This window comes from Ornithodoros turicata, chromosome 6, assembly GCF_037126465.1.
Source record: "Ornithodoros turicata isolate Travis chromosome 6, ASM3712646v1, whole genome shotgun sequence".
Taxonomy (NCBI): domain Eukaryota; kingdom Metazoa; phylum Arthropoda; class Arachnida; order Ixodida; family Argasidae; genus Ornithodoros; species Ornithodoros turicata.
The window spans coordinates 24,337,613-24,362,733 of NC_088206.1; the positions used below are offsets into that span (position 1 = coordinate 24,337,613).

A 25,121-nucleotide genomic window follows, 5' to 3' on the forward strand; every position below is an offset into this window, starting at 1 on the left:
TTTGCTACTTTGTTTACTCTCGACCATTCTTGACACCGCGCCCCCTGCAAAGGCTTAGTAGACTTACCTATATAGGCAGGAGTCATCCGAATTATCTGAATTTCTTAATTAGCAGCGGCTGAATTATTGAGCATGTTCAATTGAGAACAGTTGATGTTCTGAGGCTGGAACACATAGAAAGGACAAATACAGTAAAATCTCATTAACTCAAACACCCACCATCCAGACCAGTTAGTTTGACTTAAGCATTTTTTTGACTTATCAAACAACTGCCAAATTCTGATAAAAATTGGCCCCTAAACTGTTGCATAGTCGACAAATTGATCAATATCACCTTTATTTGTAGTTATAACTTAACTCACACAATACTCTGCAGATGTACTTCAAGGATTACAAACATAGCCACTACTGCTGCAGTTACTACAAACCACTGATTGTGGTTGCGCTCTAACAGCTCTGGAAATAGTCTGATATCTTTCCTTGCTTCCTATACATTTTGTGTGTTACAAAGCCCTGAACCCTTTTTCTGTTCTTTGGGCATGCTCCACTGCTGGCACTTAGCAAAATCTTCGACTTCTTCGCCAAAATTGTGGATAACGTGCTCTTTGGTATCCGGAAGTCAGCGGCAATCTCTCCTTTCGATTTTGTGCTGGCTTCAACTCCTGCTATCAGCTCGCGCTTTTTTGCAAGCGTGAGAGTCTTCAACCTGCGCGGCCTCAGCGTCGACAATGACATGTCGCACAAAACTTAACAGCACGCGCACAGTACACACAGTTCTTGGCTTTCACTTCACCGCGTCCTCATCTAGCATCTTTGGCGCCGAACAGCCTAGCCCGCGCACAGTGTCTCGCGCTAGTTTTGGAATCACGCAAGCCTTGATACCGTCGACCCTCGATCAGGCGGACTTTGATTGGATTGTGTTGGCTGGCTTGAAGAACTTGGCCGATCATGGAAATCCATAGTCGAGAAAGGTGGGGTGCGTTCCACAACTAACCCTCGAGTAGGAATTGGTCACGTGACAGAGTTGTACCACGTGACCATGGGAGTAGGGTAACCCTCGGGTAGGTTGTGGAACGGGCGCAAGTACGATTCTCAACATGGTGACAGCAGACGACATTGACATTTGGGCCCTGCAACATAAGAACCGCTCTCCGCTGCTTCGTTTTAGTGTGATGCTGTTGACTTCGGTATGGAAACATTTGCGTGGGTTCGTAAAGCATTCACGTCACGGATTGGGGTATTTACCGCACGTTCCGAGAAAGGGTAGCGCTGTTCTCGTCCGCAGCTAGCTCTGAAACGCACAGAAACAGGTTTCGACCTTCACATACAGTAGAATCTCTTTAAGTGGAACTCCTAGAAAAGCAAGAATTGGTTCCACTTAATGAAAGTTCCACTTAACCATCAGTGCATCTTTTTACACCTTAGCATTGAACTGTTATTGTTGATTTTGAATTTCTGATAAATGCGGCCATAAGCAGTATCAGGAGTCATTATCTTTGCAACAGTGTGCAATGTAAGTGGTTGGATTGTGATAAGTACATGAGTACTGGAAAGAAACAACTACTTTCTATTAACAAGATTTATTTACAAGTGCTTAAACTATGTCCATTTTGGGAAGTAGCCTAGCTTATTTACATGTACACAGGAATGCTGTTAGCTGCTGAAGAAGTCATCCAAAGTGGTTTGCTTGGCTTTTAGAAAGCGTTTGGCCATTACAAAGTCAGTCATCTGACATAATGAAGACATGTACGATTCACAACCTACTTCTGACGCAAAAAACTTCCTAAGTGTATCAGCAGCTTTAAGGGCTTCATAACATGACACATTTTCGTGTTCTGGTTCGGTTTTATCCACTTCACTGCAGTCTTCATCCGTAGAATATGAATCCACCGCCTCTGCAATAATGTCCTCAAGTGTATCTTGGTGGCAAGTAGCTACACTGTTGTCAACTTCTATGTAGTCTGCCAGTGTCCCTCCTGTCGTTCCGGGAAGCTCTAGCATCAGTTCGGTATCTTCTTCCACTGCCATTGACACTCTGTCCTCTTGGGAATAAAATCCTGCATGCTTGAAGCAATTGACTATGGTAGTTTGCTCCACATTTTTCGAGGCATGACACAGAAGATGCACAGCTCCAAGCAGGTCTATCTTGTAGCTTGAACCATTCTCCATGCACAGGATGGTCCTCTTGAGCAACATTTTTCTATACAGGGTCTTTACATTCTGTATGATCCCTTAATCAAGTGGCTGCAACACACACGTCGTGTTTGGGGGCAGAAACTGGAGGTTGATACTTTTCAAGCCCTCAGCTTTTGGGTGGACAGGGCAGTTGTCAATGATCAACAGCACTTGCCGATTTTCGCGTGTGAACTGCCTGTCCAGTAGATGCAGCCACTCTTCAAAAATTGAAGAAGTCATCCATGCCTTCGAGTTACCTCGATACAGGGCTGGCAAGCTTCTCATGTGTTTAAAAGCAGTTGGTTTTTTCGATCTTCCGATCACCAGCGGCACAAGTTTGTCAGATCCGTCCATATTGGTCCCGAGCAGAACTGTTACCCTGTCCTTGCTTAGTTTGCCTCCACAGCAAGGTTCTCCCTTGAAATGAAATGTCTTGTTTGGCAAAACTTTGAAGAAGAACCCAGTTTCGTCGGCGTTGTATACGTCTTGAGGTTGATACTGTTCAAGCAGCTCTCGCAAGCGTCCACTTTGCCAGTCCTCGCAAACTTCACGGGGAACATCCTTGCTTTCGCCTACCACAGACCGATAAACGAGTCCGTGACGATTCTTAAATCTAGACAGCCACCCTAGCTGAGAAATCCGTGCAGCGGAGTTGCAAAGCAATATCTTGCGCCTTCTCCTTGATTATGGCACCGCTGAGTGGCAGCTTGGAGGCTCTGGCTTTCTTAATCCATAACAACAAAGCTTTTTCCATGTTTACGTGCTGTGCTGTGCGCATACGCTTACACGACGGCTTAAAAAGACTTGCGTCTCGTGACGCCAGAATGGTATCCTTCGACGACAGCAAGCGCGACAACGTACTTTTGGGAATGCCATACCTCTTCATTGCTGCTGCCCTGGATAGCTTCCCACAGGTCACAGATTCAGTTATCTCGGATTTCTCGGCTAAGGTGAAAGTCCTCAGCTTGCGTGGCTTCGACATTTCAATTCCGCAATGGCGTTACGGTGCAGGACGAAGGGAAACTAAACACAGCCTCTCCGCTGCTTCCGAGGGTAGATGATCACGTGGCCAGAAGTCAATGGTTGGATGACATTGCCGGAAGTCAAAGGCCCACTTAAGCGGCGCTCCGCACAAACTCTGGTTCCGCTAAAGCGAACGTGCAATGCATTGCGTCTATGGGAAGCAAATTTAATTTTCTTCAACTGTTCCACATAACGGAGAGTTCCACTTATCCGAGTTCCTCTTAAAGGGATTCTACTGTACAACGCTCTGATGTGTGTTTTATGTATGGTTTCGTTCATGTTGCTCTGAAGAAAACATCAGGTCGCAAAATTCGCACTGGAACTTTCCTGGGTCTGCTATGATGCTGCCGAGACGAGCAGCAGCAAAAGCAGACAACCGTACATTTCAATGCAGACGACAGCTCTGACGTCACTATTCTTACCTACTCCCGTCTGATAGGGAGTAGAGCGAGTCGTCCTCGGGTAGCTACTCTCGAGTAGGCAACCCGCTTTTGGAAAAGGGGGATCGCGACGTCATCGAGTAGGTTTTGGAACGCGGAGAGTAGCTACTCCCTACTCTCGGGTCGACCTGGGTGAGTTCTGGAACGCAGCCGTGGTGTTTACCGATCCAAAGTGAAATCGGACTTAAACCAATGAAAAATGTCGCCTAGGACGAAACATTTGTTCGGCTTGGCCGTGATTTCGACTTAAACGATTTCGACTAAAGCAGATAGTATTTACATTACGGGAATACAGGCCTTGCACGAGACATTGTGGGCGTTCGACTTAAGCCTAATTTTGTTCTTAACTGGCGTTTGACTTAATGAGATTTTACTGTACATACAAAGCCTCAAGACAGAAGATCTGGGTTCGAGTCCTACAGCTGGCTAACCTTTTCAGTGACTTCCACCTTTTATCAAAATTATAGAGGTTTTACTGTATTTGTCAATCCCAGCATACTGCCTCTGTGCTGTTAGCGCTGCCAGTCGACATGCCAACATTTCAATACACATTGAGTTGGACCGTGTAGCAGCGTCAAGCACCGAACGCTTTTGAGAAACTCGATGCAGATCGGATTCAATCTGCATTGAAAGTGACGTGTGACAGGGGTATAATTTGCACACCCCTAGTTTGGCACGAAAAAAAATGTCAAGAAAATAAAAAATGATGTAATTTGCGCACCTACATTTTCGCTTGTGGATATCTGGTCCTGGTCCTGTCGATGACCGCAGGAATCGTTTTTCGCTTATCACGTGGTTTTCGCAACACTGTTAGTGCTACCGAAGTTACTGCGGTGCTTTTGTTGGAATTGCGTCCACATTCGGATGATGGTCCACTGGCGCAATGAACAATGTTGTCACTCCAACTACAGTGTAGCCGACTGATTTTTTGCATGCAGATTTTTCGGTCTCGTTTGATACTTTGGACTCCCTTGACTACCGTGACCTTCGCCATAGGATTAATACACTTGAGTTCCATTTTTCCAGTCTGGTTTATGTCAGAAGGTCCAATTTTCTAGACTAAAGCACCAGCACTTTTGGGAGTGGGGAGGCTAGTCTGACTTTCCGTTTGGACACGTTTTCGCTGTTCATCAGCTTTTGATGCTATGGCCACGCCTGTTTGGCAAATTGTGCGGCAAATGCTCATGCAGTCGTCTCTCTGAAGACATTTGCACTGATCGCGCACAACTGTCGACCTGAGACATCGTGGATGTGTTGTCGCTATTCTCAAATGTGTACAACGAACACGTGACGCTCACACAAATGCAAGCGGGATATCATCACACGCATGTGCCATATGTGGCAGGGCACAATTACATACTTCTTTAGGGCAGTTGAGGTGAAATAAAGTTTAATTTAGTGATTGTCGGATTTTTCAGACTGCTGTATTATTCGGACCGTCAAGTCCATAAAATCAGTCGGCTAGTGTAAACAAACGAGGAAGGAAGTGCTGGGCAAATGTGCATTGAACTTGCAGCACAACGTGATGCGGTTGGCAAAAATGCGTGTTTTCGATTGTCACTGGATGTCAGTGTGACTAGCAGTGTCTTGCTGTATTTCACTGCTACGATGAGCGGCAGTGGCGACCGTGCTGACTGTCGCTGGTTGTGCAGTAGGCGAGTACAGTAGAACCTCGCTAATTCGGTCTCACTTAATTCGAAATTCTGGTTAATTTGAAGGATTGCCGAGGTCCCGTCTTCGCGCATTGCAATCTGCAATCTTCGCGGACGCAACGACGACCTGCCATAAAAACCATGTGCTTGCTCCCTTGCTGACTTCCCTATTCCAGCCGCTAATCCGCAACCTCCTCGTTCCTCGCGTTTCCTTGCCACCCAGCATCCCAGCTGGGCTGCCATTACAGGTTATGTGAACCGCGTTTTGGCTTGCTTTTGTTTCGTGCTTTTTTTAGATCCGCTTCGAAGTCCATTCTTGACTGTGGGCTGTGGAGACAGCCCGTGGGTGAATTAAAGAAAAAGTGTCAATCATCGCAGTCGCGAGATCGGGAACATGCTGTAAGCCCCTGCCGGTGATGCAAGCTCCGAGGAGGGCTTCGCATCTTTCGAAGAGTGTACTGTAGTTCTAAAATTATTAACTTACTATTATATTGTACTTCAGTAAAACTTGTATCTAGCTCATAAACATCACATTTTATCATTTTTTTATGTAGCTTTACACAAAATTTGTTCACCCAAGTTTAGCGTCTGATTTTTCCATGGAAATTTTGCAAAGCTTCCAATCTCTGCTACGTATATGCATTTATGTTTTATGTTATCTATGCTGTAATTGCTCATCAGGCTAGCTTTCAACAATATGCCTGTCACATCATCTGGTACAGTTGAGCGAATATACTTTTGCAAGTTGGAATACATAATTATTTGTCCCACCATCCAGATGTGTACCAGTCCCTTGTGAACCCTGGACCTGACCTAGTCATCTGCGACGAAGGCCACCGCATCAAGAACTGTAATGCTAGTACATCGTCGGCACTCAAGAGCATCCGCACACGACGTCGGGTGGTGCTCACAGGATACCCTTTGCAGAACAACCTGCTTGAGTACTGGTGCATGGTGGACTTTGTACGTCCCTCGTATTTAGGCACACGCTCTGAGTTCTGCAATATGTTTGAGCGACCCATCCAGAATGGCCAGTGCCTGGATAGTACGCCCAAGGATAGACAACTGATGCGTTTCCGAGCACACGTATTGCACAGTCTCCTGCAAGGCTTTGTGCAAAGGCAAGTACCTCCAGCTACTTACTATAGCACCTGTGTTCCTGGCCTTAGCTTGTTAGTTTATGAGCTAGGAAATTTGCATTGAAACCACACATTACAGTGAAGATAAGTGCAGTGTTTTGTTTAAAAGAGATTTCACAAATATCTTTTGTATTGGCTTCTTGACTAGCATTCACATCTGAACAGCAGGATTCTCAGTGCCACAGGGGTACCTTGAAAGTAACAACGAACTAGTCCAAGAGTAGAGCAAAATAATGTTTTTGATTGTGGTGGAACATCGTATTATTTGTTTAAAAACATTTTTAGTACAGGTGTGCGAATATTCGAAATTTCGAATACGAATCGAATATTTGTATATTTGTATCTATATTCAATTCGTATTCGTATTCGAAAACTTGATATTCGAAGTTTTCGAATACAGTCGAACCTCGTTATAGCGAAGTCACACGGGAACTGCGAATTTGTTCGTTGTATCCGAAATTCGTACTAAAAGAACCTCCAGAAATTGTAGGAGATTGCCACTAAGCTGCTAACAAGTGTGTGCACCACGTTGTGGTATGATACAGTCAGGCTACAACACAAAATGAGCACTCAAAAAAGCATATTTATTTGAAAAAATCTGTAATCACTTGTTGCCTCGTCGCGATAGCATTGCGCACGACGATGTCGCTCACCTTATCGAGATAACGAAGTCCGTTGCAAACATCTGCTTCTGACGCCGTCGGATGTTCCAAGCGGAAACCCTTTAATGTTTGCACCATGCTAAGCGCCTTGGCACTGGTTACACGAGAGTTCTCCGTGCCTTCATTTTCGCTGTCACCGCAGTCGTCATCGCAGTCGTCACCGCAGTCGTCATCACTGATTGCATCAGCTCCAACCATCGTGTTTTGCGCGGTGACGGCAGCGATTATGCCACTGTCTGATAGCTCAGCTGCCACCACGAGCTCGTCGTCGACCGACACAAAATCGCACCTGCTGCACCATTTGCAGACGCTTCCACACGATGGCTTCCAATTTGTGCCTACCTCGTTTGTTACCGATGTCGCCTCCCTGTCAACTTCCTCCGCGATGGCCGCGAACCCTCCCTTCGCAAAGCAGTTTCGGATTGTGGTGTGCATGATGTCGTTCCACGCCCTGAACAACATCTCAATCGCATTTTCATTTCCAAAGACAACGCTTTCCATTTGCGAGATATGGCGTACCAGCCGAAGGTGTACCCATGTTGTCCACACTGCCAGAAGGGAATGAATCACGTTACGCGTGGTCACGTGGGTGGAGAAGGACTGGGCGCGGAGGTGGAGATGTGGCGAGGAGGAAGCGAGAGAATGCTGGCGGAGCGCCAAGCCAGGACGTGATCGCTCATTGAGGTCATTCGTCTCATCGGTGACACGTACGCGGCGGCGCTAATCTCCGTAGATAAGTCATTCCGCGATAAGAAATTCGGGGCAAAAACTTCTCAATAACCGAGGATGCGATGAAAATAGAGGAGATTACTTCGTTGTAGAAAAAAAATCCCCATAGAACGAAAGCATGGCCAACCAAGTAAAGGAAAAAATTCGTAATAACCAAAAATTCGCTATAACAGACTTCATTTTAACGAGGTTCGACTGTATTCGTAAAAGTTCGAATATTCGATTTTTTTCGAATATCATAGCAGCTTATTACAAAGCTGTCGCATGCAGCGCGCTGAAATTTGTACGTTGCAGTATCTGCGCAGAACAAGAAAAAGAACAGCTGCGAATGCGCCGCTACACGTTCGGTAACCGAAACTAGTACAGTTGCAGCCACCATTTTAAAGTCCGCCCCATCCAAACCGCCAAACGTGAACCGCGGTATGCTTCATGCATCGTCAGCACAGTTCCGGCTTTAATGGATTGTAAATGAACTCTGAACATTCGTATGAGGCCTACAGTTCGGTGAAATTCCGGTTTAATTGGTGTTGAGCTGAATACCGCTGTTCACCGTGCCAATGCTTGCATAACCAAAACCCACTTATCGAACGTGTTTTTTTTTGTTTTTTTTAAATTTGTGGTTGTCAGCGATATATGATAGAATCATGGACACGTGCGATGACAGCGATAATCGAGGAGTGGGATGTGACGATATTTCGACAAAGGTTCTTCAACTCCGGCGCTGTGCGACCGCGTATGTTAAAAAGTGCCAACTAGGACGACAATCACACTGCAGAGTCATTTGAAACTGCACTAACTGTTGTAACAAATGATAGCAAGACGCATATAGCCTTAAGCTCGACCTGCATGGAGCGATTTTGCTCGCGCGACGGCGCGACAAAGCTTTGGGGCTTGCGCGCAGATTTTTGCCGTGAAATGAAAGAAGTGCCGAATACGAACGCCGCGGAAACAATCACGCGTGATGAGCACAGTCATACAACATCGTCGAGGATCGCGGTTTTACTGCGCTAATGAATGAGGCTGTTCCACGCTATGCATTACCATCAGGAACGATGGTCTCACGCAGAGCCGTAGCGAGAAGGGTGCGAGAGGGGCAGCCGCCCCCGGCCCCCTCGCCAGAGAGGGTGCCGAACGCACGCCCTGGCGGGTTGGTTGGACTGTAAAGTAGGAATGAAGAGAATTTGAATTTACCGTCTCTGCAGTGTAAATGGGCGTTTTCGTTTCTGTGTTTACAAGGCTTCTGACGGCAGTGAAGGGGGGGGAGGGGCTTCAGATTTACCCCTGGCGCAAACTTGCCTTGCGACGGCTCTGGTCTCACGCGTGAGAGTACAGTGAAACTGCGCAGTTTCTGGCCTACACATCAAATGTGGAAGGCATTGTCAGTGCAAGAAGAAAGCACTTGCCACCTTCAGTTTCCTTCTGAGATGTGCTCATCACTAGACCATCCCACATTCTGAACATGTCATTGCTCTTTATTTCCACTCTGTCTGTTTCACCGGCACTTACAATGCCAACACAGGTGTCCACTGTACATGAAATATTTTTAAGTGCAAGTTTTTGTTTATGGTTTTCACTTTTCAGCTTGCCTCATGAGAACAGCACATTGTTGCACTGTAAAATAATTTTACTGTACATGTACATATAAGCATCTATACCCTATGCTATGCCAATACATTAATACATATTCCGTATTAGCACTTGGGACATTTTTTAAGGATAACACAACTGTGACGATGCTTGTTTTCACGGCTTAATTAACTTAATTAACTCCTAACTTGAATAACCCTTAACTTAACTCTTAGAAGCCTTTATCCTAGGACGTGATATTCGATTCGATATTCGAAGGACAATTTTGCAGATATTCGTATTCGATTCGTATTCGAACATTTCAATATTTGCACGCCTCTAATTTTTAGCTGATCATAAAAACGTTTTCAGACAAAGAATACGACCTTAGCAGATACATGGCGCACACAGCTGCTGTGCGATTCTCACGTGCGCAAGGAGGCCTATGCTCCTTTTGTAGAGAACACGTGAGAAGTTATGGGCAGACATGTATGTCCATTACGAGGACTCATGAGTGACATCAGCTGACATCAGTTAGAGACACTGCTCAGGTCTGTGTATTGGCCGCGAAGCACCTATCGTATCTTGTGCATTCATCTGCAGAGTCTATGGAAACTGGCTTCCTAAGAGCTGTCACCGGATCCATCTACCTCTTGATAATGTAGCGCCCCCCCATAGATGATGGTACAATACCAGCTGCACCCACAACAGCACCAGCGAGGGTGCTGAACATTAGGTTGGGCTGTCACTCCTATCGGCAATGCCAATTAAACATGTTCTGTCTACTTGGTCTCTAATCCTGTTTCCCACAATTGGGCATCCAGCGGCACACAGCATCACCTTCGGTACTTTTTCCGATCCCAAACGCACATTTTCACCATGGCCACCTGGTCTTAGTCGGGCCCTTCCAGCCTCAGCAGGCAACACTTACATCTTCATCTGCATCGACTGCGCTTCATGCACTGGCCAGAGCCGATGCCCACCAAGGACATAGATGCTGAAGCTGTCAGCTTCACTTTCCTGAACACCTGGGTAGCACAATTTGGTGCCCCAACTGTCATCACCACCATCCGGGGGTGACAGTTCACATCATGCCTCTTTGGGACATCTGTTTCCTCAGTGCTATCGCATTCCTCACTGCCGCGTACCATCCCAATGCCAGTGGCATTGTGGAACATTTCCACCACATGCTAAAGAATGCCCTGCGTACCTTTGAGGTCTCGGTTCATTGGGTTGAATGATTGCTCTTTATTCTTTGTCCATGCTGCCACGAAAACTGATTTTTCGTGTCTCAAGCTGACCTTGTCTGTGGTTGCCCCTTGCACCCACCCAGACAAGTTTTTCATGCTATGGCCCTAGCTACTAGCGACTTTGCTAATTGTCTTCGAGAGAAGGGGTCTGCGGGGAGCATCGTGTCTTAGAAAGACTAGGGTGGCTGTGGAGAGTAAGGGCTGTACAAAGATAGGTCGAGATAAAGAGTGGTGCACGAGCTTTGGTCGTAACTCTGTATGGTACTACCCCTCTGTGCTCTCCAGTATACTTTCCAGTACCATACAATATGCTTTCCAGTATCCTCTCAGCAAGAAAAGACTGTAATGCTCAAGCTTTCCAACTCTCTCAAAGTCATCTCTATTGATCATGTCAAGCCTACATTTTTCCATGCACGGATGTCCCCTCGCAACGGCTGCTGACATTATCTGCTGACTTATAGATTTTGATGGTGCCCGTGGCCTGAACGGTATGATGGGTCCCCGACAGCATGATCACTCACATGATTGAGCCCAACCTCCGCTTGGCCATTTCGTCTACCGCCGCTACCCCCAACCCTCCCCTCTCCCAACTCTCCCCTCACGCACTATGTGCTTCGACAAAGAGTCCCCCCTCCTCGAACTGAGGGTCTGGATCCGCCACTGCCTCTAGGCGTATATGCATTTACATCCATAGTCACATACGTGCAATATGCATAGACATGCAGCTCCAGGCATTGCTGCCTGTGTTTACTAATGTGAACTCAGGAACTGCAAAAATGAGCCGCCTGCAAATTGCTTGGATCATTATCAGTGACCACAGTCTATCGGCGGCATGTCACCATGGCGAGATCATGGCCTTGGCTGACTTTGGCAAAAAGGTTTCTGTGGAGCACTATGCACGAGTGGTGTTCATGTAACTTTCACAGCCAAACTCTGATCGGATTGTGATTCAAATACAAAAATTCATTCAGCAGTGCATGTCCCAGGTTGTCATGCTCATTGATACCAACACTGGGGGGGGGGGGCCCTTTCCGCACCGGGTGACATGACGGAAGGCGGTGACGTGTCGCATCAGTACTGCCGCTTTCTCCCATTATCTGCGGCACGATGACGCCAAAAACAACATGAGGAGCCCTCTGGGAGTGCATTATTTGTGTTCGGAGTGTGGCGTAATATGGTATTTGTCGTGTATCGCCTGGTACGGAAAGTATCCGTTAATGGGGATGTGGTGGGTGGGGGTGACACACACCCTAGTGACACCACTGCAACAGCTATACAATTGAATATGCAGGAGAGGCCATGCTGTGTTGCGTGATGTGCTTCCACGCAAAGAAGAACATGTGCTGCTGATCCGCATGACCCCAATTCAACGGACGCTCTATAAGGAGTTTGTCAAGGAGTTCCTTCACAACTACAGGGTCGCCAACCCGCTTAAGTTCTTTGCCGTTTGCTGCAAGGTGTGGAACCACCCAGATATCCTCTACAACCTGGTACAGGATAAAAAGAACGAGGGATCTCTCGACATCGACCTTGACATTGACTTGGTCGGCCCTGCAGCCAAGGACTGCAAAAAGGCTCCTGCAGGTAAGGTCGTACAGTTGCTCAGTCAGAAGTGAGTATCGCTCACTTTTGTGCCTTTCGTGCAGGCCCTGCAGACTCCGTAGTTGCGGATCCTGGCACTGCTCCAGAGAGCAATGGGCTCATTGGATTATCTCCCCAAGAGGCTGCTGAGGCAGCATCCATCACATCTAAGCTCCCAAAGTACATGCAGGAACCTGGTTTTGTGCCCTTCAGGGATAGATCAGACAACACCATCAGCTACGAGTGGGTGAGTGGTCCTTCATCATGTGGCGGTGTTGACAGTTTTAATTTACTTATACTTTGTGTATTGGGGAATTTACAGTAACTCAGATGAGGTAGTCATAAACCTGTTTTGCTACACATCAATACTATCACTGCACCATATATCCTGAGATTGTTTTTTATGCAGACGCCTATCCCCTGCAGTTGCGGGAAACCTATGCTGACACAGCTAAATATGCAAATGCTGCACTACTACATATTACATCCTGGGCTTTCCGGAACCACCCCATAATGAGGGTCTGCCTTTTTCGGATTAAAGGCTTTGCCAGATTCTGGGGGTGGGTATGAGGGTGCTACCGTATTTACACGCGTAATTTGCGCCATCGCATAATTTGTGCACCCCCACTTTTTCACTAAAAAAGTTGTGAAAATAAAAACTAGCGTAATTTGCGCACTCCTACTTTCATGCGCGCGCCAGAAGCCGTTCCCCCATGACGCGAGAGCGTCAAGGGGCACATGCTGCTCCTTCTTTCGAAAAGGGAGAGAGATCCTCACCACGAATTCCCTACATCATGTTGCGTAATGCAAGCAATGACTCTTCCTTGGTAGAGGAGATAAGATCAAAGGGATTACACCGTACGGAATATTATCTCTGTTTTGACCTTTTACCCCCTCACAACAATAAACCGCGAAGCTGTGTGACATCGCACTGGCTTAGGAAAGAACGACCTGAACACGTGGAGGGAATGTTTCGGGAAAACTTCTGGCAACATACGCGTCAACATTCTGCAAGCTGGCTTCACCTAACACGTGCGTGCTTTAGGAGAAGCTCTCACTAGAAAAAGCCTGGAAAGCATGTGCTGGGCCTTTTTGAATCATCTCGCAAATTTCGGCAGCATTGGCCAAAAACGAAGAGAGAAAATCGTTACGACCGACTTCTTTCACTGACAGTTATGGAAAATGAACAGTCACTGTCTATTTTCGTGCCTAAATTTTTATTTTGGTGTAAGTCTTTTGATACGAATTTCGGATGATACGTATGTTTTCCGCTACCCCGTGAGATTCATATCACCGAGATTGTATTGTATTATTGACCTAAAGGACCATCTTTTAACAAATTTTGCACATTTTTCAAGTCGTCTTGTTAATGCCTCGTGTAATTTGTTGAAAGAGACAGTGAATGATTCGATCAAAGCCGCAACTGACTGTTCAGGAAATTTCCGAAGATCTGGGCATGTCTTACGGCCCCGTTCAACACATTTTGACTGCAGAGTTGAAGATGAAGTGAGATGAGGCAGTTTCATCCTGCATCGTGACAGTGCACATTGTCACACGTTGCTTCTAATCCGGCAGTTTCTCTCGAATGAGAACATTACAGTGTTCCCTCATCCACCTTATTCCCCCGACTTGGTACCACGCGACTTCTGGATGTTCCGAAAAGTCAAGATGACCATGAAAGGCACACGTTTTGCATCAGCTCGCGACATCGAGGCAGGCACGACAGCGCAGCTAAAGGCACTCACAAAAAAAGGCTTCCAGTTCTGTGGTAGGCAAGCCTGAGTGATAGGCAAGACACGTAAACAAACACAAACACGAAGGCTCAAAACCAGCAGGCTTGCCTATCATGGAATTTGTCTACCAGCTAGCCTGCATTTATGCCATTCTGTCTTCCAGTTCTGCATCAGGAAGTGGCAGGAACGGTGGCACAAGTATGTTTGAAGCAGCTGAGACGTTTCGAAGGGGTCTAATTTGAACTTACCTCTTACACTAAACGTCTTTGTACGTAAGCATTCACCATACTTTTTTATCACCCCTCGCATTCATTGGGAATTAAATTTTCACAGAGCATTAAAATTCCAGTTCTTATATGCAATAACAAATTGCGATGGCATAATCACATTTCTTATATCGCAGTCCCAGATCAATGAAATACTCGGCTTACTTGAAAGTGCAGGTATCTGATTCCTACTTGGGCAAACGATTACTCCAGCCCTGCTTACGTTATTGATGCCTTGTATGGAGCTCAGGTTCCAAAACCTCTCTCCATCAGTTGCATTTATTACATGATAGGGCACTCCGTACCATTGAAAGATGACACCACAATGGAACCACCTTTTTGCAAACATTGTATCCTGCCTATTTTTCAACAGTACACTTTTTGACTTGCACTGTCACACAAACAACCGTTGAAAAATCCCAGTGATCTTTTATGCGGGTACAAAACGCTAAGAAATGTGTTCCATAATTCTGACACCACCTTTGAACTGCTTTCTCGGTCAAACTATGGGCTTTGAAGATTAGAAGCAGCAGTCCACACCTTTTGAATTATTTACACTGACACAATATTGACGTATTACAAATATCCTATGATTTAAATGTACTTATGTTGGAAAATGTTGTTACGCTGCTTTAATCTTTACCGCTCTTCTTTTTCTTATCACAGCGTTCTGTAGCTGTAATGGCTGTGTAGCATAGTGTGTATGTATGCTTAATTTTGGCCTTATGTTCAGAATCTAATTATGTTTCCATGCTCTTGTCTCAGTGGTTGCATTGGGCGCGTTAAGTAGGCGCCCCTTGGCCCAAGTGCTTCAGACTCCACTCACGCACCTGGGAGTGTGAGACTCCGAACCACTTTTTGCGCTCCCGTTTCATTTTGGTGCATGGAAGCAGACGACAAGTGCCGGGGAGCTTGAGATTTTTCGTGATGTACTTCCGGTTGAGCAGCGGTAGAACAACCTTTGAAGTGGAAGTTGAGTTTGAGAACCTTTGAAGTTGAGTTGGGCTCAGAAGCAAGGTACGGACTTTCTGTGTTGCACAGTTCTCCGATTCAAGTAAACTGTAAGATTTTTATAACTGCTATCATGCTTTTCTATTAGTGGGCAACCTCCACACGGATGTCGGTGGTTATTTGTGGGAAATGCAGTGCGTTAACGCAGCCACCTTCACAGTAAACAGCTCCTATGACGTCTGTTGCAAATTTCCATCTTTTCTATTTCATTCGCTGTTACAAGGAGAAGTCTTCACAACCTCAGTCGTCTCTTCCAACGTTACTATAGGTTCCAACTAAGCCAACGTGTCCTCCGTCTGTACACTGCATGAGCAGACAACCGGAAGCGGCATCAGCGAGCGAGCAGTGTAGCACTCCAAAGTTGTTTTTTGCTGTTTAGTGGCAGCTCCGGTTGTGTCATGCCCCGATTTGAGTCCGCCATAAGAGGGGCGCCTACTTACCGCACCCATTAACTGTAAATTTGTGTACGATTTGTTTCTGCAGTTGCTGCTACCGTAATGGGATCAGGGTATCCTTCAAACTGCCTTAGCTCTTAGCCTCCTCCAATCAAATGGATGGAAATAAACAAATTATTATAAAAAATAAATAAGCACTACAGGGAAATCAGCTGTATTATGTCCTAGCTAAATATATTTTTCTCACTTGTTCCCATATGTGTATCATAGCAATGTTTTACAGTAGTAGTGTAACTTGGCAGTAGTAGTGTCTTCCTAAATAGACACAAAGACTGATACAGGGTTTATGGTGCTACAGTAGCACCCTATCTACAACAAGCAGATGTGTTAGTAATGTAAGGAAACTGTTTTCTGCTCACAGGCATACCCACTACTAGAAAAGTATATGCCTGGTCTCCTGGAGAATAGTCACAAGTTCCAGGTTCTGATGACCATGATTGATCAAATCCTTGGTGTGGGTGACAAACTTTTGGTGTTCAGCCAGTCTCTGTCCACGCTGGACCTGGTGGAACGCTTCTTGAATCGTAGGGAAGTTCCCTTAAGACCAGGCCTATCTCATGGGGACAAGTGGGCCCGTGGACGAAACTACTTCCGTGAGTTGGCTAGCTTTTGCAGACTTCACTTGCTGTGCGATTGCTTAACCAAAACTCTTGAAGGGACTGCAAAAGCATTTTCTTTTCTGTTTTATTTGGTACATGTCCAGCTGAATTATTCTGTTTGACAATGCACACGAGGCAGTTTTAAAGATACATACATATTGTTGCGTTAGGCACCACCTGGCTGTCAAGTGGAAGAACAGAGTTCCCACGAGCAACTGGATGCCTTGATGTGGTTCCCTGTGGCATCGCAACATGATATGCCTGTGATGAGCTAAATGTAAAAACTGGGATACGGGTGGCAGGTCCTTCATATTGTTTTTGCTGACAAATATATGCAAGCCATCATCATAATCAGAAGGTACAACATCCATGAATGGATCAGTGCGTAGAATGTTAAGTAAGAAAGAAAGAAGACATAATGATGCGTGTTCGGCAATTGCTTATACCCAACATTCAGCAATTCCATTGAGTACTGATGTATGTATTGTATGTTATGTGCCTGTGGCTGTTTCTTTCTTTTTGGCGTTGTCAAGCAGTATGTTCTAATGGCAGACAACACATGCTTGGAAAGTAACATAAAATGCAGGGCCTAAACGGCAAGTATGGCAAACACAACATTTGTATGTTGACGAGAGCACAATGTCAGCACGGTGGAACGGTAGCACACCTGGTTGCCAACCACAGAGGTGTGGTTTCGATCCCCTTCAGCACTCTCTGACTTCTCATTAATTGCTGTCATACTTGAAAGTTGATGCATTTGGAAATTGCTGAGCCACAGTAAATTTAATGCTGATAGGCATAGCAAACAACAAACTACCTTGAGTGGTGATGTAGCATTTCTGTCTCAACGCAGGGCTGGACGGGAGTACTTCGGCGCAGGAGCGGGAGAAACTTATCAACGAGTACAACGGCAATCCATGTGTTTCTTTGTTCCTACTGTCAACACGTGCGGGTTGCTTGGGTATCAACCTGACTGGGGCCAATCGTATTGTGGTGCTGGATGCCTCGTGGAACCCTTGCCATGATGCCCAAGCGGTATGCCGCATCTACCGTTATGGCCAGACCAAGCCTTGCCATATTTATCGCCTCGTCTGTGACAATTGCCTTGAGAAGCGCATCTATGACAGACAGATCAACAAACAGGGGATGTCAGGTGAGCGTTATATCCGTTTCCACCTTTCATCTAAACTTGAGAGTAAATCAAGACCATTCCTGGAGGACAAGGGATGGCAGTTGAGAAAAAATCGGTGAGTGCTGGTGATGGGGCTCGAACCCACATCTATCCTGTTAATGGCGAAGCATGCTGTCAGTTACATGACCCTGACGTCATGCTCTCGTCAACATACCAGGGCACTGTTCCGAGAGAAACAAACAATTATTCACCCTCTCCACTGTGGAATCCTGCCGCTGGCATACAGTGATGCCTTGGCAACTGCCGTTCTTTGATCTTTGTGTAGTATCTTTGCCCCACTTGTTGTCTGCGTATGTCTAGGCAGGAGCATCCCCTATACCTCGTCCAGCGTTTGTCATCACTGTTCCAAACACATACAGCTTTGTTCAGACTTAGCAGTAACGCACAAGCGCGTGTCCTGCACAGACAACAGCACTGCTGAGCGTTGGCCACTAGATTTGAGACTTGGTTGAAGTACACATGCAGGCTAGGCCATGTGAGTAAGTAGAAAAGACTGATTGTAAATGCAACAACCTCCCAACCGAGCATGTCAAGCTGCTGTCATGAGATGATGTACAGTAAACCCTCGTTATATCGAAGTCGACGGGACCGCAAAAAAATTCGATATAAGCGGTATTTCGATAAAAGCGGAGACACTTCAAAAACATATAGACCCAGGAGAACGTGAAAATGCGATGTCATCGCGACAATATTTTATTGACGTGCAAAAAACGCTGTCACCTTGGGTTTAGCGCGTATCCCCACTGCGGGCGAGGAGATGTTCTTCGAGTTTCCGCAGGCACGTCATCAGTTCATTATCACCGCCACTGCATTCTACCTTGTTGCGAATCAGACGCAAAATATTCCGTGTTTCCGCCGCCGTAGGTATTTCACGGGGTTCTTCTGACTCATCGTCCGAAGTTCCATCGTCGACGTCCCGACAACTGACGCTAATATCCACAATTTCGGCGTCTGTCACAGGAGTGACAACAAGAACATTTGCGTCCGCCCGCGCGAAGGTATCATAATCATCTTCCACTTCTTGTCCTACAAGATCATGCACTCTTCTGTACAGGCTCTCAGATTCCTCATCGTCTTGAAATTCAACTTCTTCAACTGACTGAGCCGCAACACGTGCACGACAAAAACCTTTTTAAACACTTCCGCGGAGCCATCGTGCGTAAAAGACTAACACGTAGCAAATGAACCACGCAAAACAAAACCATCCACGGAAGAACGGTGAATCATCTCACGTGCTAGGGCCACATGACCGGTCCCCCTCTCTCCCCTTTCTCCCACCCATGTCAACGAACCGTCCTCGTGCGTCCTACTTTCCCACTCTTCGCTGTACGGAAGGAAAAGAGGTTGCATGAGTGATTGTGCTGGGAGAAAATAAAGAAAAGAAGGGTAATGCGGCTTTCGGGAATGTTTTGGGTGGCGACCAGCAGCCTACGTCGGGCGTGCGCTTCGTAATATGCGGAGTCAGCTCTCCTCACACTTTGAATAATCTGGTTGTAAATACATGTAACTCCACGGGGATTTCACCGTACTTCGAATGAAGCGATAATTCGAATAAAGCGACTTCGATATACAGTCGCCGTCCGATTTTTCGGACTCGGCGGGGATCGCGCAAGAGTCCGAATAATCGAGCAGTCCGAAAAAACGGATTTCGCTTCAAAATAAACTTTACTAAGCCCTAGTAGGCTGGAAAAATTTGTCGATGCTTTCCTAACGCGCTTCCAGCTCTGCCTGATAACATCAGCATCTATTTCCCGAAGCGACATTTCGTCACTGTAAGTACACTGACAGAGGCACCACCGTCATCAAGTTCGCAAGTCGGCTTCACCTAACGCGTGCGTGCTTTAGGTGAAGCTCGCTTTACAGCGCTTTGGCGCGACTCGCGGGCGGGCAGCACGTGCTGGGCTGTTGGCCAAAAATGAAGACGCAAAAGCGCTACGACAGACCTCTTCTACTCAGAGGAATGGAAAATCAACAATCCTCACTGCCTATTTTTTTGCCTCAATATTTTAGTTGATTGATTTCTTTTGATACGAATTTCAGATGATACCAATGTTGTCCGTCACCCCGTGAGAGAAATTCGCGGGTTGGGCAAACAGAGTCCGAAATATCGAGCGACGGAGCTGCACGGCGTCTGAAATTTTGGACGTTCTTATACATCACCTATATGGGACCGGCGGCCGTTCCGCGAACGAGTCCGAATAATCGAGCATGTCCGAAAAATCAGGGTCCGAAAAATCGGTCGGCGACTGTACCGAGGGTTTGCTGTATGTCTCAGCCCAGAGGCTAATGCCTGCGAATACCATTTGCTCGTGTGTTGTGGCTAGGTCCGACAGTGGCTGTAAAACCCATTCGCTTTGTTTCATCTGCGGTTGTTGTTATCATCGCCTTCTAAATTTGCATACGTTAAATACATAAATATGTTTACGTAAATACATAAACTGCATAAAAAATATGTAAAGCGCATATGTTAAGTACGTAAATATGCATACGTTTCTACAGTTTCATGGTTTTAAAGAAAAACAGTAGCAGAAGGTATACATATCTTTCATACTGTCCACAAAGAGTTGTATAATAATGTACATGACGTAATATGTATGCACATCTCCAGGATATCAATCAGAGTGTATTGTGAACAAAAGATGCAACACAGCATGATGCTTATCATAAGGTATCAGGGCTCGCAGTGCCAGCTCAATAATGCGTACCTTTTATTCGTAAGACCGGGAACATGTCTGTGTAGCCAACATTTATTATTTGCTTACAATTTCAAGCTTGATTTGGTATTCTTGGTACTTATACATTCACTTCTGCTACAACATCTGCTGTGCATCGTCACCACATTTAACGTGCTGCTTAACCGACCAGCATCAAGCAATTGAGGAAGGCTGTCAACTTTCACGTGAGATTTTGCTAACCAGTGTTGGTGAAACGAAGCAGGTTAATGTTAAGTCACAGGATCTTTAATCTCTTTTCAAACGTTAATCTATGTTGGGCCTATGTGTTGTGTTTGTCTTAGTTGTTGAATCATCTGTGACTCGCATTAGATTATGAGGGAGGTCTTCTGGAGAATTCTGTGAGGCAGTTGAATGGAATTTGAAAAGAGAAGAAAAAAAAAGGAAGGTAGAATCTCTTTAGGCATTGCAGTACCTTGACGGAGAAAGAATAAGAGAGGTTCTCTGTCGCGCAGACCGTGTCGTAGACGAGATGAATCCTGAAGCAAACCTGACCTGGAAAGATGTGAGCACCCTGGTGCAAGACAATGAAGACGACCCCCCTGTGCCAAACCTGGCTCACTTGGCAGGGAACTACACAGACTCTGTGCTACGTACTCTGACCGTAGAGTACGCGCACTGCCTCACCAGGGAACCCTTCGAGCACGAGTCTCTCCTGCTCGACCGTAAGGACATGAAGCTAACAAAGTTTGAGAAGCGTTTGGCCAGGCAGAGCTACGAGCTAGCTAAACGTGCTTCACTCCAGGGAGGTCGAGCCCTGACAGCCAATTTTGCTGCACACACCAATGGGTAGGGATTATTCATTTTCGCCTTTTCTTTCTATTACTTCTCTAAAAGTGCTTCATGCAAGCTAATGCTTCAACAAGCATGAGTGCGTACTTTGGGTGCGTGGAGGCACACATGAGTGGGTGCACACATTTCTTTTTCCAGGTTTTAGGGAGTTAAAATTGGTTGCCTACTCCAAACAAGGACCATTCTGATCAATTTTGACAATTATGGAGTTGACTAGCATTTTATAAAGCATGCCTTCCAATCAAAATGCAAGGCCACACCAGAACCAATCACAGGCTGTCTTGGTCATGGAATAGATAGTGGTGACATCAAAATTTAGCCAAAGAAACCTGGCTTTGCTCTATGTTGAATCCTCAAGAAAAAGAGGATCGCACGGTCAGCCAAAATGAAAACTAATTGCATTAAAGTTATACTACAAAGCTATTGCAGAACCACATACCAGGTGAGTATGAACAGACTCAACAGAAAATCAACCTCTGTTTTAACCAAGTTGAAACTCTATGGAACTGAGTGCATTGGCAGATATTTTAGATCAATCCTGAACCAAACAAGATATTTTGTAACTTTTTAATCCTGTGTTCCCTCACGTGCCATTTGTCACAACACTTGTAAATAAAATATCTGCAAGTGGAAAGATGTTGCATACCTTGTCATCACCCTGACAAGCTGTCTGTCCTTATGTACACCTCATGAAAACAAGGGCTAAACCTCTAAAGGTACCATTACCTCACTTGTGCAGCTCCATCACTGCACCTCACGATCATGACGAGGGCAGTGGGTGTGCGACATATCTGTGATAAACACATGTTCTACACAACGGACTTCAGGAGCCATAAAATCTGCCTGAATTTTTAATTAATGACAATAGGTCACATTATTTGCAAGCCCTTTATTGAAAGGAGTGAAAATGCCTGAAAATATTCTGTGTCTTCCTAGCTAAGTTAAGTTCCTGGAAGTGTAGTTTCTTTGAGTTACACGGTGATCAGCAAGATCACACTGACAGCAAGACAGGCCACAATGACAACATTGGCAGGAGAGCTCCTGTTACTTTCCTGTTACTTTCTACCATTTGTGCAGTTCAATCTACTGCTGTATAATAGCACAGTACGTGCAAATATACCACTTCCTTAATTGTTTATGCCATCAAAGACAGTACTGATTCGGTCGCATGTAGTGTCGATACAACCAAGCGTGACTGCCACTGTGGCATCTTCCTCACTTGGTATTGAGGGCGATAATTAGCCCATATTCCAAAATTCCACTGACATTGTGCGGCATTGGCATAACCATCACCAAAGCTGCCCGCAATATCGAGTTCTGAAATGAGCAATTTGTTGTGGCCCTCTCGTTATCATGCTCTCCAAAATATATGGCTAGTTCAAGCAAAAATGTGTAGGAAACATTGGCTCTACAGAGCGTTAGGTGATGCCAGTGGTGGTGTCAGAAATATCAAGAGGTTTCCAAGAATCTACAAAATTCTATGACTCAAAAATAATTATGTAGCGTTCAACACCGTTGTATGACAGTGAGAGAATTAAACAATCTAAAAATACATCTATAAGTGATGCATCACCTTATTTTCCTGTAAAATTGTTGCTTCGCGAAAAACTATATAATACATAAAAGGGGGAGGGGAATGCATTAATAATGATGATGCATATTATTGGCTGAGGAGGCAACTGAATGGACATGCAGCATATCTAAGAGAGCTGAACGTGCAAGGAAATACTATTGAAAGCAAAGTTTTGTGCGTCCTGTTTTCCTGTATGCCTTCACAACTTGCACTGGGTGATTTTGTCAATTTTAGAAAATGTATTTTTTGACGTGTTTTATGCTTACTATGACTCATTCTTTATTTTCTTTAGGCTAATCATATGTATGCATATGTCCTCAACTTACCCTTATGACCTCCTCACTCTCATCACACACGCTCATAATTCATCCTCTAGTCTCACCTCATGCTCGGAGAAAAATTTACTGCCCCACCTTGATCCTTGAGTTTCAGGTCATAAGCTTGAATTGCCTAGGTTTTTTCATTCTTGTGGGAAAAGTTTCTGCAGAAGTGACAGAACACTATAGCTCAATCTTTCTTACTAGGTACCAAACATGGCAGAATCGGCCAGGTAATGTGACTTTTGTGGCACCTACCAAGATGACCCCATCTCCAATGCGACCCCTCGATGGCAACGTAATGCAAGCCCTACTACGCCAGGGCATGACTGTACAACGTATGCGGATCCCTGCCAGTGAGTCTGTTTGACCATCATTGTTTCCGCCACTTGTTTCTGGGTGATACCTGACGATGTCTGTTCTACCTGTTCTTGAAACTCTGTTCTTGAAGTAATCTGCGTTAAATGAGAAAATGCCTCTTAAGATCCATTCTTTGAGATCATGTTTGTGGAAGTTGTCCAAACACACCCAATATGACTCCCTTATAATATATCCAATATGAATCCCTTATTTAGCTCGAAATTTCGTGGCGTTTTGCGCGGAATTCCGCGCAAATCCCATTGGGTAGAAGGATGCGACTGACGCGACGTGGAGAGCTACGACGTGTAGCGTCGCCGGAAAGGTATTGCATGCTCACGCGCGAAATAACGTCACATAAGAGCACACTTCCAACTGCTCCAAGGTACACGAACCCTTTTACATATTTTCTCGCGTATTTTGCGCCATCGGATAATTTGCGCATCGCATATTTTTTTAAATTTTGCACTAAAAATGACAAAGAAAAAAATCGTGTAATATGCGCGCCCGCATTTTCGTGCGCAGATATCTGGCACGCGCGTCTCAGCGACCGCAGCGATTACCTTTTGCAATGCAGTCAGTGCAACCGAAGTTACATTGTGGTGATTTTGCTTGATTTGCGCGCACTTTCGAGTGATGGTCCACTGACGTGATGGACGATACTTTCACTCGAACTACGAAACGCGGAGAGAAACGCTGGACCCAGCGTTTCTTTCCGCAAACCATACAGCACAACATGACAAGTTTGCGAACATAGCGTGCTTTCGGTTCCCAAGTGTGGACTAGTGGCGTCTTCCAGCAGCGTCTCGACGTATTTCACCGGTACATGAGCGGTAGTGGGCCGCTGTTTTGCATCCCGACCGTCGGCGGTTGCGCAGTATTTGGGTGCCTCTTTTGCACTCGCGCAATGTCATAACGTCAGTATCGGGCCTAGCGAGAGCCTATATGACTAGCATACTAAAATTTTTAAATTTTGCATCATTTGAATATCGTAACAAACGTTCCCGCACAATTTGTGCACCCCTAAATCTTCCGATTTTTAAGGAGAGAAAGCGTGCAAATTATGCGAGCAAATACTGCGATAATTGAGTTTTGGAACGGAATTAGCGTCTATTTCGATCAAGTATTTGTCAATTCCTATAAACTTTGCAGATGCTGAAATATCTTTCAGCAGGTATAAAATGATTGTAGCTGACAACAGCATTCGCTGTCAGAGGAGATCATAAGGTATCATGTAATGCTGAAGTTTATAAAATACTTTTTGTACCTACATTATCCAAGAAAATAGTGTTTCCCGCTTCAAGCAGGCACTGACTCCTTGCCACGGAAAATCGCGGAAGTTACATGTCCGTGCCACGGAATTTTGAATTTGCCGCAGCAGAAAACCAGTGGCCTTAGATATGGGTGTCATGCCCCCTCCTCTTCCGTCCCCTCCCCTGCGGGATACCAGCAGTTCCCCGAGATGAAGACCCTGGTCATGAGGCAGCGAGTTATGTGATGTTTACATTCTTCATGCCATACATTATTGTAGGAAGTTGTAAACGTTCATGTAAATATTGAAACTTACGGAACGTGCATAGTACATGCATGTTCACCTCAATTGTTGCGCTATTACGAAAAGGTTCATCCCGTGTACAGTATATTTCGACGCACAGCAGAACTGAAGCTCATTTTCAAATCGTGTAAACATGCACGCATACTCCATTGACAGTGGAGATGAAACATGTTACAGTCGAACCTCGTTATAGCAAAGTCTCACGGGAACCGCGAATTTGTTCGTTGTATCCAAAATTCGAACTACAAGAATGTCTCCAGAAAATGCGGGAGATTGCCGCTAAGCTACGAACAAGTGCGTGCACCACGCTGTGATATGATAC

General features: G+C 45.5%; 1 protein-coding gene across 2 annotated transcripts in view; it reads left to right on the forward strand.

The window, feature by feature from the left end:
* The window catches only part of LOC135396446 (helicase ARIP4-like), a 48,723-nt gene that overhangs the window by 18,214 nt on the left and 5,388 nt on the right, over positions 1-25,121 (forward strand). For both annotated transcript variants that reach the window (XM_064627411.1, XM_064627410.1), the window contains exons 8-14: positions 6,069-6,411; positions 11,928-12,220; positions 12,283-12,464; positions 16,044-16,275; positions 17,135-17,434; positions 20,661-20,994; positions 23,095-23,243. In XM_064627411.1, coding sequence (XP_064483481.1) covers positions 6,069-6,411; positions 11,928-12,220; positions 12,283-12,464; positions 16,044-16,275; positions 17,135-17,434; positions 20,661-20,994; positions 23,095-23,243 — 1,833 coding nt within the window. The remainder of the gene's footprint in view (positions 1-6,068; positions 6,412-11,927; positions 12,221-12,282; positions 12,465-16,043; positions 16,276-17,134; positions 17,435-20,660; positions 20,995-23,094; positions 23,244-25,121) is intronic.